The sequence below is a fragment of the Papaver somniferum genome, chromosome 8, assembly GCF_003573695.1.
Source record: "Papaver somniferum cultivar HN1 chromosome 8, ASM357369v1, whole genome shotgun sequence".
NCBI classification, from domain to species: domain Eukaryota; kingdom Viridiplantae; phylum Streptophyta; class Magnoliopsida; order Ranunculales; family Papaveraceae; genus Papaver; species Papaver somniferum.
In genome coordinates, this window is record NC_039365.1 from 32,293,557 (window position 1) to 32,306,017 (window position 12,461).

At 36.4% G+C, this 12,461-nt stretch overlaps 2 protein-coding genes and 1 long non-coding RNA gene across 3 annotated transcripts; 1 reads left to right on the top strand and 2 right to left on the bottom strand.

Annotated features, from left to right (window-relative positions):
• Window positions 1-406: 406 nt before the first annotated feature.
• Window positions 407-5,317, bottom strand: LOC113304600 (DDB1- and CUL4-associated factor 13-like). Its single transcript, XM_026553745.1, has 17 exons — window positions 5,201-5,317; window positions 5,024-5,113; window positions 4,828-4,939; window positions 4,681-4,708; window positions 4,371-4,469; window positions 4,196-4,265; window positions 4,077-4,111; window positions 3,877-3,957; window positions 3,691-3,786; window positions 3,228-3,291; window positions 2,985-3,038; window positions 2,564-2,649; window positions 2,402-2,462; window positions 1,589-1,653; window positions 1,399-1,504; window positions 911-1,002; window positions 407-792 (listed from the first exon to the last, which is right to left on the bottom strand). The coding sequence occupies exons 1-17, from the start codon at window positions 5,264-5,266 to the stop codon at window positions 630-632; spliced, it is 1,368 nt and encodes a 455-aa protein (XP_026409530.1). The 5' UTR covers window positions 5,267-5,317; the 3' UTR covers window positions 407-629.
• A 412-nt stretch (window positions 5,318-5,729) lies between these two features.
• On the top strand, window positions 5,730-8,178 carry LOC113305359. The gene is made up of 11 exons (XM_026554413.1): window positions 5,730-5,784; window positions 5,881-5,942; window positions 6,036-6,089; window positions 6,275-6,350; window positions 6,445-6,515; window positions 6,775-6,876; window positions 7,085-7,174; window positions 7,547-7,579; window positions 7,672-7,764; window positions 7,869-8,015; window positions 8,101-8,178. Exons 1-11 carry the CDS (start codon window positions 5,730-5,732, stop codon window positions 8,176-8,178), a joined length of 861 nt encoding a protein of 286 aa, XP_026410198.1.
• A 981-nt stretch (window positions 8,179-9,159) lies between these two features.
• On the bottom strand, window positions 9,160-11,932 carry LOC113302985. The gene is made up of 2 exons (XR_003337255.1): window positions 11,571-11,932; window positions 9,160-11,153 (listed from the first exon to the last, which is right to left on the bottom strand). It is a non-coding gene; the product is annotated as an uncharacterized LOC113302985 (long non-coding RNA).
• Window positions 11,933-12,461: the final 529 nt, after the last annotated feature.

The following is a 12,461-nucleotide window of genomic DNA, read 5'->3' on the forward strand; positions in this document are numbered from 1 at the left end:
AAGGAGAAAAATGGAAATGATGAGAATGAAAAAGAGAGAAGAGCTAAAAAGAATCGCAAAAGAAGAAAGAAAAATGCTTTTGTTGATAAAACCAAAAACCATTACTACTTCCACTTAGATGTTATGAGTGATGTTGCATGAAATCCTACCCAGCTGCTCCCATGTCTGACGTTGATCAACGTGTTACTTCTACAACTTGTCACGTGATTTTGTCATGTGATCACGTCTAGGTATGGCAATTTACAAGTTCTTCAAATTAATTTACATCACTTTTGCTTGAATCCAGTTTTTTCTTCATCAGAAATGTCATCTGATCCCGACTTGAAAGAATGCCACTGATTTTCCATATTAGTTTGGAAGCCCAGTTGTTGACCATGGGATTCAATCACTTTGCAATAGCCCATACTCGTTCATCAAGTTTTCACTGCCTTACATAAATATGCAAGTAGATAAACTCTTCTGATATCAGATACCGAAGTTGCTATACAATTTAAGTTAAAAAGAACAGCGTACGTGCTGCAGTCGTTTATACAATTACAAAGGAAATCGAGCAAAAAAAAGTAGTATACTCTACCAAAATTGGTGCAAGGGAGTTGGTATTAACACTTGTAATCTTCTTTTGCTCGCGGTTACTCGACTTCTTTGATGATTCTACTTCTGCGCTGTGACTGCCTTGGCATGCTTCCTGGAGCACTGTGAGCTCTTCTCCTATTCTCTTTCTTCATAGCTGCATTATTTATCATGCGCCTTAGATTGACCGCATTGAATATTGCTTTAGGCAAGTGTCTATGCCTGTAAACACACACGCACAAAAAACATTCATTCAAAGAGGCCAAACGAGTATACTTTCAACTTTAAGAATATAACTAAAACTCGTCTCTTACTGCAGTATGGGAAATTATCAGATGACATACCTATAAATGCTCTTAATCTTAGGAAGTGCTGGTGTTTTTTCTTCAGAGCCTCATTATATTCGTGCTTTTGCCGCTCCCTTGGAACAATCTGCATTGAAAAGAATGGGCATGTCCCAGTGGAACTTAGAGGAGTAAGATTGCAGTAAGAAACCGAAAGAACATTAAAATGCTTCAATGATAATTTCTTGTAGATGTTCCATTTAGGGTTTAAGGGAAATATGATACAATATTCAAGAGTTCCCAAGTATAGCCAGAGTCCAAGTTCCTATCTGTTGCAACATTAACAATATCCACGAGATACAATGGATATCATTCTTCGTCTTTTTGAACAATTTAACTCTTTGTTCAAATATTAAGATTTGTATTTGCAAAACAAAGGCCAAGGAAAATTATGATTTTGTGAAAGGAAAATCCTGCATGAGTTTATTACTAGTGGCATGTGTTTAATTTTAAACGCGAATAATCAGGGGGGGGAGATCCTAACCACTCCCAATTGTTCTGATGCATTGGCTTTCCATAACCGCAGATTAGTGTCATCACTCCCAGAAACAACATAAGTGGCATCGCAGGTGAATTTCACGCAAAATACCCTACATTGGATAAACAAAGCTTACTGAATATTTAGAATCGAGTACAAGATATAGGACTGAAGTAAAGCTCCCAAGCAGACAAACCTTTGCATCCTCTTAGTATGGTAGATTTCCCGGCTGTGGCCGCCGTTATATGGAAAGATTCTTATCTGCAGCGAAATATCAAATGGAAGTTTAAGAACCTTAGTTACCAGGAACGTGAGAAGTGGTCACGAATCTCAGTGAGAACCGCGATTTTGCGCTCCTCACTAAGATTCGTGATGGGAGCGCGCTCCTAACATGAGAGAAACGCGCTCCGAAAGAGTGAAAAACGTTTCACAAGGATTTTCCTCTTTTTTTTTTATTTGTAATAAGCAAGCATATTTGATATCTAGCTTCATATCTGTCAGTATATATTCTCGTATCTTCATATCTTTATCTAGAATATCATGTATCTAGCTCATATATCTTTCTATAGCCATGTAACATCTGTATTGCATATCTAGTTTAGTCTTTGTCTTATCCAGAACACAGGTCAATGTATATCTTATGCGATCAAACTCCTGTATTAGCTCCTTAGTCTTCTATTTTTATTACAAAGGCCCACAATATTAAATTTACACTGATCTTATTCACTACTTTGATCAGATTGTAGGAAAGTAGAAAGAAAATCCAAGTGTTAGTATACGTTTTTGTGTTCTTTATTGTTTATGAAATTAGAAAATTAGTGGTATAACTAATGTACTTATGAAATCTAATCTACGCTCCCAATACGCTCCTCGAATTTCATTTTAGACAAATTTTACGATTTTCGAATCCGTTTTCGATTTCGTTCCCGACCACGCTCCCGCTCCTGGTAACTAAGTTAAGAACTTCTTACCGCAGTGAAATTAGTATGGATTTTGGTAGAAAACTCACAGTTCTATCATAAGAGCCAGTAACAAACTCCCGACCAGTAGGTGAGTAATCAATCTCCATCCTGAAATTAACCAGGTATAAGTGAAAACAATCCTTCTGTAAATGGCTACGGATAAAATACTTCTTAAAGTTTTGTTACAAATGTAAGAGCCTACAACTTACACTGCAGAAACATGATCCTTGTGCACATTCTTGGACTCTTTCAGTTTTCTAGCATCATAACTGTAGCAGTTGCAATCCTCATTTGCCTTCGCTCATACAAATTAAAAAGTAGTGAGAATGGTCATATTTTTGAGAAACAGTTTAACAAAATAAAAATGGAGTATCCGTGATGACTAAATAAATAAATACTGGTAAAAAATGTCAAATAGCCTGGTAGACCTGACTGGGGTCACCAGTAAGAGATTTCCTCAAAAGATTGTACTTATAGTTTTCTTCTAGACATTAAGAGGTTGAGTGACTTCACAAAAATACCACCAAAGAAGAATGCAAAGATACATCTACACGTATATAAAAAATTAAAAGAACAAAAAACCAACAAATTTTATAAAATTAATATTGCATAGGTTTAATATGTGCTTACAGCTGTGAAGTTCATCGGCTCCATTGGATTCCAGCAGAGAGCATTAGTCTTTGTCTGTCAGAATACAAATCCATGCCAGTATCTCTTAGTATAAATATCAGAAAGTAACACAAAGATATGTAAGTTGAGATGAGCCCATGGGTAACAAAAAGGCAGCTATGGAAGATATTTTAATTAGTAAGATGCAAAAGCCATGTGAGAATGGTATAAATCAATCCTACTACGACACTTAGCAAGAAATACCTTCATGATCAGCTTCCTCACTGGAGTTGATAACTGCAAGTCGTATAACGTAATGCTGCGATCACTGAAAACGCCAAAAATAATTGAAAATAACAAAAGTGAACAACTCTTCCTTTTTTAATCCACAATGTAATGCAAAAGAAATAAAAACTTGCAAATGGGCATAAAAATCAGTTAATGTTACAGTAGAGCAAGCTTAAGGATACCTTTTCTAATGCTAAAACAACGGTGGATATGTTAACAGTTGATTAAAATAATATGCCGCTAGCCTATTTATCTATTTCTTTCCAGTAACATCTAATTCATGTACCTAAATCTAAATGGCATTTACCCAATGCCAGTTTTTGTGATGCAAATAGAGATATCCAGCAACACCTCATTAGATTACACATTTACATAATCTATTCTCAGTTTCAGTTCCCATTATGAAAAAGATAACGTTAAATCAGCCATCGTTATGTACCTGCCAGATGTGGCTAAAATATTTGGTTCTCCAGGATTAAATCGAAGGGATATAACAGTATCCTTCCCCCATTCAAAACTCCTTATTGGCTCTGACCTGTTTCACAAGATATACCGTGTCATATGAAGTGGGTTGGCATATGTAATTACTAGTCTCAGAGAACGGGCAAAGCATAAAAATGAAAACCTATTGTGATCCCATATATCAACTTGAGCACCAGCTGTTGCAAATTGATCACCACCCCATTGGTGATCACCACCCCAAGCAATACACAATTAGATGAAGCCTGAAATCTTTTGTTAGTTATATCTAAGAAGATTATGGTACTAACGTTTAATTTTTTTGATATAAGCTGAAAGTGAACTACAAAATTTGATATTTTATACCAGAAAGCATTTTTCCAAACATAAACGGCCAGCGGCTGAAAAGTAACGATATACCTACATCAGAAAGATAAAACTCGCATCTACTTCCACAAATATCGCAAGTTTACAGCAGACCTTACCTCAGTAGAACCATCAGATGATTCATCCATCCTCATAATACTTGAGTCTGGAACACTCCAGAGCCTCACCCTAACAACGGTAGAAAGAGGTTACAATAGATAGGACTATCACCACTTACAAGTTCCTGATTATAATCAGATTTCATCAATATTCTAAAGTGATGTAAGAACTTACGTGCAATCTGTTCCACAAGATACAAGAACACGTCCATCAGTAGAAGCTGACAAACCCCGGACAGCACCCTGATGACCAGGGAACTGGCAAATTGTCTTCCTGTATTCAAGATACTTCGACAAATCAGACATCAAATACACAAAAAAACAAGTAAACACTAAGTGCATTTTATCCATATCTAGCTTACAAGAACAATCTTATGCAATACCCACTTAATAACCATAAAGTTTCTATAGACCCAGATCAAAGCTCACATTTCGCACCACCAAATAAAAGAATAAGATGACCATCAAAACATCAAAAAACATACCTGGAAGCAATATCCCAAAGGCGAATATCTGTCCAATAAACCAAAAACATAACAATGCTTTTAAAGTGTGTATTTGATCAAAATCTACAAGCAAAAATCACACTACACTAAAATTCGGGCCAAAAACTATGAGAAAACATTCAATACCTCCATCCATGGAACCCGAAAAAATTCCTTTCAGGTGATTAGGATTCTTTGCCATACATGAAACAGCATCTATATGGCCATCCATAGCTCCAATGAAAGGTCTAGCAAATATCTAATTGCCAAACAACATTAAGTAATTTTACATGTAATCAAGTAAGAAATCAATCTATTCAGCTCAAATTAGAATTTTTTTTACCTTGTCCAATTTTACAGCATTTAAAGCTCGTTGATATTCAACAGCTCTTTCCATCGGTCGCAAACTCGGATTGAAGTTATGGAAAACTCGCTATTTCAATACAAGAAACAAATTATTAGTTAAAAAGCAAACGAAGAAACTTTTGGAGAAGATGAAGATTCTAGGGTAAGATTGAACCTGGAGATCTTGACTCCGTTCGCGAGTGAAATCCTCTTCAGCGCGAGATATGCACTTGATTTTCATTTTTTCTTTTGAATTCTGCAATTAGTTTCCGAAAGAAAATCAAAATCTGATAGACTCAATAGGGTGGCAAAAACCCTTGTATAAACCTCAGTCGGAGAAAAAGAGTTGTAAATTCTTTGATTACTCCAAGTTACCGACTGGCTGACTCAAATACCTCTGAAATAAACGATCTGACTTGGACCAAGTCAGACCATGAGTCAGATTTCAAGTCAGATTTCGAGTAAACAAGCGAATCAGATTCAGATAAACATACCGGCTTCATTATTAAGTTCAAGTTCCCGGCGCGTTAATCGTTATTACGACACAAGCCTTGTACAATAAGTTTTCTGGTATCTAACCTTTCTACGTACCCTAAGCAATAAGTGTTTGTTAGCGTTCTGGATAGGTTTTTTAAAAACCTTCACCATTGGTATTGAAAATACACGTATATTGGTATTGTTTCTAGCTCAACGTGTTGGTTACAATGGCAGTGCAAGCTAGTATGGGGATCAGTAGAATTTTGTTTATGCTTGGGACAGGTTTGATATATTCTCTCTTTTCTTCTTTTTTTCCCATTTTCTATTGTTGCTGTTGTTACTTATGATTTCCGAGTAACTTATATTGCTCCGATTCAGGGTGTACTGGTACAATCTTGGTGCAGAAAGGACAATTATCTCAAATACTGGGATCACTTCAGGTCTCATATGATTCTAAATATTCATGATTCATCATCTATTATATTTGCTTATATCAAATTTTCTTAGTTTAACTAGCTTGTTTAAATATACAGTCATACGTGAAGAGACTGGAGGGGGGTTCAGATGATACGGATCTTGTATCACAGGTTAGAGTTCTTTCGATATATTTTTTTTTTTGTTGGATTCTAATATGAAATACCACAAAAGAGTTACGTGAATTCTGTTTAATTTTGCATATATTGATCTTAACTTAGATTAGTATGTTACGACGCTATGAGATTGCACAAAGAAAAACTTACGACCTGTTGTTGTTTGCCGTGATTTTGTGTAGCTGAGTCAAATAACAGCGGCGGTGCGGCAAATACAATTGCAACGACCAGGAGTAACTATGATAACTGGTTCTAATGGTATTTCTTTTGTTTATTCTATCGACATATAAAAGTTAGGAAAATGATATGCTCGTTGATCTACTAATTCGGGTGTTCTGATATGCTTTTCTAGGAAATTCAACTACACTTATAGTGCCAATTGCATCTGCGGGAGCATTGGTCTACGGATATATGTGGTGGAAGGTATAGATTTTCAGATTTTTCAATCTCATATTTTTCTTTTCATATAGTAGATTTACTTCCGTGACTTGAATATATAATTAAGACTCATGTTTTGCACTCTTGAGGCTTCACATTCATTTCCTTTTTTTCCACTTTGCTAACTTTTGGTCTGTTCTCTTTGTGTTTATGCAAACAAGTTATAGTTCTAGAGCGTTGGAATGATGTGGTTAGTTTGTACAATCGAGGGTCTAATGCGTTTGTGTCCTGTTAAATTTGCTAGGGTATTTCATTTTCAGATATCTCATATGTTACCAAGGAAAGCATGGCGGCTGCTGTTTCTAGTTTGAGAGGGAGTCTGGAGCAAGTAACATCTGGTCTAAATGTGAGTCTAATCTGACTTGTGCTCTGCGTTTTCTATTCCACCTACTTCATGCAAGAATTTCACATGAAGATTTTTCCAATTCTTAATTTCTTTCTGTTTATAAAAGTGTTTGAACTGTATTTTATCGACAAAAAGGTTAATAGTATTTTCCTCCAATGTTGATTTTTCTCAATATATATATACTCTTAATTTCTTTTGTTTTTGTCAGGCGGCAAAGAGACAACTTATGAACCAATTAACAGGTATGAAAGAGACAATCGATGGCATTGACAATACGGTACAAGGCGTTAGAAAAGATGTAAGTATTGAGATTTCATTAGTCCATTTTGATTGTTTCTTTTATGTTTGAAGAGGTTCTTGGAAAATGGACTAGAGTTGATATTTAACAGCTTAAACACATCCAACTAATAACTTTTCTTTCAAAATTTGAACCTTGTTATATAGGTTACTGAAATGCGTGAAGATCACTTGATTCCGATGAATGACAGCTTGAATAATTGAAGTACAGATGTTTCTCGCTTGGTGAGTCTTGATCATATTCATCGACTTTATTTTAAAGTGTAGGCTAATCTCTTTGACAGACCAACCCGGATTATCTCATCAGTTCAATATAACGAGTATTAGCTGTTTTATTTTGATATATATAACTTGTGGTGATTTTTTTCTTCAGGACAACAAAATGGATGCCTTGGATAGCAAAGCGGTTAGTGTTGGATTGTCCATTTTTTACAATGTCTTTTTTCTTTTCTTTTATACTCCTAGTCCAATAGAATAACTGAATGAGTGTGCTAACAGGATGAAACAAACGCTGGAATCATGTACATTTGCAGTACTGTAAATAAATTAGAGATTGCTGTAAATGAATTAAAGACGGCTAAGTCGCAACAGGTTCGTTTGTGAATATACTTTATAATCTCCACAAAGTATCATGTTATATATTTATTCAAGTTATATGAATTGACATTGATTTGTGGAGTTACATATTCTTACAGGCTATCGAATATAACAAACCACAGGCACAGGCTATTGAATATAAACCACAACCCAAGTTCATTCTCATGTCCACCACTAATGGTCTCTTGACGATAATGGATTCCCCTAAAGAGACAGTAATGGATTCGCCTAAAGAGCTTGAGCAGGTTCGATTTTTTTTTCATGTTGAGAAATTTTGTTGGCATTGAAGTAATTTTTGAACCCTTTTTTTGATAATTATGATGGGTGCAGGACAGTAAAGTGAAACCATCGATCTCATCAGCATTTTCAAGAAAGAATACATATATGGGGATTTCTCTAGTTATATAGCTTTCTAGTTATTAACATATCCGTAGAGGCTTTATTCATCGCAAAATATGAAGCAGGCAGTCAATGTACAGATCATATAATCTTTTCAGGTGCTATCTCAGCACCTCTTCACATAATATGTTTTACTAGACAAAATGAAAAGCATATGGAAGAAGTTTCGATTTGCGACTTAATTATGCATTTCTGATTCGGTATCACTGTAACATAAATCATTATAAAGAATTTAACAAGGTCTAATTGGTTAAAAACCATATATGGATCGATGGATTAATGTGTTTCTTCCTTTGAAGTATTTGGTTGACACTGTAATGAATCTGAACGAGATATCTGCATTTCTATTAGAAGATGCCAGCCTTCGGATTCACGAGGGTGGCTTTTTTTTTTCTTTTTTTCTTGTTGCTCTTTTTTTTTTTCCTTCTATTGACCACGAATTTCATAAGTTGGGTTTAATCCTGCTAAGCTTCTCTGCACTAACAGTTTGACATCTGGTCGTCGTAATCTTACCTTACTTGACATCCCAAAATTTAGCACTTCTGTCCAGCAAAAAAGAAATGCTCTTGATTGGAGACCAATTTTTTTATGATTGTATTTCTTAGGTTCCTGCAGTTGGGGGAGATATTTCTGCAGTTTCCCAGCTGAAGAATTTACGCTCTGGTTCAATACATTCTGAAATATGCACATAGTTGACTTGACAGTACTGCTTTTATGACAAAAATAAGATTGATGAAGAGAGGAGAAATAGACTGGCCCTTGGCCCGTGTGGCTAGATCGACAAGGTACAATGGTTTCGAGCACAACAATTCAGTACATATGTATACCCAAATGTATTACATATTTGTCTCCATGCAGGTCTATGAAGCACAGACACTTCAAAATCGGTGGCGTATCCGTGTCGGACGTCTTATCAGTGTCAGACACTTGGGGATACGTATCAGATATTCCATTTAAAATACACACACAATAATGATAACAAATGATCAGTGAGATGAAAACCTCAGTGCATGGTGAAATCTCATTTTGTAACAATTAACATTTTTGATCAACACTAAGCTGTAACAGTACCTTTATCAAATATCGGGTAATATGAGTAGAGAACTAACCAATATTGGTACCAATCCATTAGTACAAGTCACAGGATCCTTGAAGCGGCTAACCGCGTGGGCTCGAAGTGCCAAGAAAAGCAACCATCCAAAATGACGGTAATATGAAACAGGGACTGCTTTGCTTGCAACGGCTGACTCTTTATTGTCATATGCAACAGCTGACTGCTTACCATTCATCTGGATCACTTGTCAAGAAGAACTGAATATAGGATGCATACTATGAAGGGCTTGTCCTTGATCGGAACATTAATATCACATGGCAAGCTTAGCATAATTCTCAGATTAGCTCAAAAGATGATAAAGAACCAAGAGTTTATACCTCCAATTTTTAAATGTATTCCTTCTAACATCACTCCAGCAAACCGCAAAAGCTGTTTTTTTCCAAGCCTTTCATTAGGAGGTAATTCTGGATAAACGACTTCGCACGTTTTTCAACCAGACCCATCTCATTCACAGTCACTTCATTACTATCCACCCCCTTAGAAGTGTTGAGTACTCAGAGATCATCTACCCATCTTGGTGCAGTTCCCAGTTGCTTAAAGAAGATGTTACCACAGTTCTTAATTAAACTACGGAATATATAGATGGAGCTACTATAAATAGTTGTCCGAAAAAATCCACAGAGAATCACGTGCAACACTCCTTCTATGACCGGAATTCTGAATCATCCCCCACAAAAGTAGGGTTTAATTGCTTCCATGAATATGTCACATAGTTGGAATTGCCACCATGATTATACTACAGTGGATGCACCAGAAACTCATAGATTGAAGTGATCTGACAGTCTACGCCTACGGTATGGCTTTCTTCAAGACAGAATGTATCCACTTGCAGCTGAAATGCAGAAAATTCAGCTTTAGACTCCATAGAGGCACATAGCTGCCACCAAACTTGGGTCATCCCAGAAAGAATGGAGTCCCATAGTTTGTTGCAATGTTGTCGGTGACCTACAACTCTTTGGATTTATCTTATCAGACTGAGCTGTATATGCAATAAGGGCAGACCGAAGAGCACCTGCAACCCATTCAGCAGTATCATTTGAAAAGTCTTTTGCACTCCCTTCTCAACACTTAGATCCTTCGTATCCAGGTTACCGCCTCCAATTTTTTGTGAAGATTTTCTAAGGAGAGCATTATTTCATGCGGATCACTCACATATCCCAAAGATTTGAATACTTTGCAGCTGTGAGTCACGACATAAGTCCTTCTGAAAGTCACCGCCGAATTACTTTCCCAGCATAACCATGTGTGCTACCCAAAAGAAACAAATGTGACGTCTAGGTTCAAGAAATGATGTAGAACGAAATGCTCTACGAATTAGCTTTATCATCTGGCAAACCCATCACAGATAACAGAAATAGTCCAGAAGAAAACCATGTGACTGATGCATCGGTCATCTGAAATTTCTTCCCACCAAAGATTCTATGAGCCTCAGAAGATAGAGCTTCCTCCTTGCTTTTCCCCATCACCTACTGCTTAGTGTATTCTATTCAATTTGGAATCCTCTAACATAACATACCATGCTGGAAAGCCGTAGCCCCACCATGCTTGCCTTGAAAATTCACCACTCTCAGAACTTTCTCCAACCATCTTTTCCACTCAGCAGTATTCTACTGAAGAACGATCTCAAACTTTTTACAGTTTTCAGTCACAACAGCATCAAGAGCTTACTTTGCCATACCATCGCAATCATCAAAAGTCAAAACCATTGTGGTTCCACCATTGTTTCCCCAACATTGTTAGGCCTTGAACAAACACCAAGACGCACCTTGCTATTCTGAGAATCTCTACAAAGACCCTTCTGCTTTAGCGACTGAATTACAAATACACGAGCTTCAAACCATTGCGTGCCCATCATTTCTGTTAAACAATCCTTCAAATAAACAAGTAAACAGTCAGCCATTGCAGGTTAACTAAACCATAGTTGTTATATAATAGTTTCTTCTCCAAGATGTTCATTAGGCATTGAAGAAGGATTCTATTCAAAGTTTTAAGAAAACTACAACAGCAAAAAATAAAGGATTTCAGTCATTAGGCATTACAAATTCAATAGGTTGGGCACTTGGAAAATACCGCAATGGCCATGTTATCCTACTTGTTCTGATGGAAAATTTTCCTATTCGTCTTGATTAGTTCAGTACACCATCTTCATCATCAAAAAGCTATAAGAAATTCACAAACCCAAAACCCTAAATTCCACAGAATTATCTTAAACATTCATCTAACTACACGATACACAGTCAGTGAAGTCAAAAAAATGAGGTGAAAAATCTCCAAGATAGAACCATACCTTACAAAATTGGAGCTCAGACTTCCATTTTGATTGGTAAACTAAAAGAGTGGGGTAGTCCTTCTTCACCGCCATGAATAAATTGACCAGGACTTTCTCAATGTCATGAGAAACAGCGTAATGAATCATAAACCATCCATTATTAAACCCCCCATTTTGATTTTAGATGCAACCTAGAAACTCCAGAGAGGGGGAAATAATCAGGATGAATCTGGTAATATAATCCTTCTTGACTCTTGGGTGCACTGAATTTCCGTCAACGGGAAGAGGACGCTGAACTATATGGATTTCAAAAGAGGAGAATGCTGCAGGTAAAATAGGCCAATACTTCAAGTCTTCAAAATTCTAGATTTGCAACATTGCTAATAAGAGGTATCAACTTGTTTGGGAGTGTACAAATCTAAGGCCTATTTATGTGCACATGTCATAGAAAAAAAAAACTGGTTGGGCATACCAGGTGACAATGACTAACCAATTGCGTCACTATGGGAAGTCACTGAGCGATAGATTTTCTAGCGAGCGATTTTGATAAAACTGTCAGCGATAAAGACTCCAATAATATCGTGCGTTATTGCCTCTAGCGAGACTCCAAAAATATAGCGCGTTACTGACTCTAGCGCTAACGACTAGTTCTTCATCGCTATAAATAGGTAACTTTCAAACTATAAACTTATCCCAAATTTTTTACACAAAAAATTCTCTTTTTCTCAATCTATTCTCTATTTCCTTTGCAGGTCACACTTAAGGGTACTAATTCCTTTTCTTTTAAGGATAAGGTTCTGGTGAATTCATCATTAAGACCATCAATCTCAAGATTTTTCACCTGAAGTGATGATTCAAGTTTCTTCAACTTCATTTCTAGCTGAAGATTTTCTTGGTGAATTTCTTCAT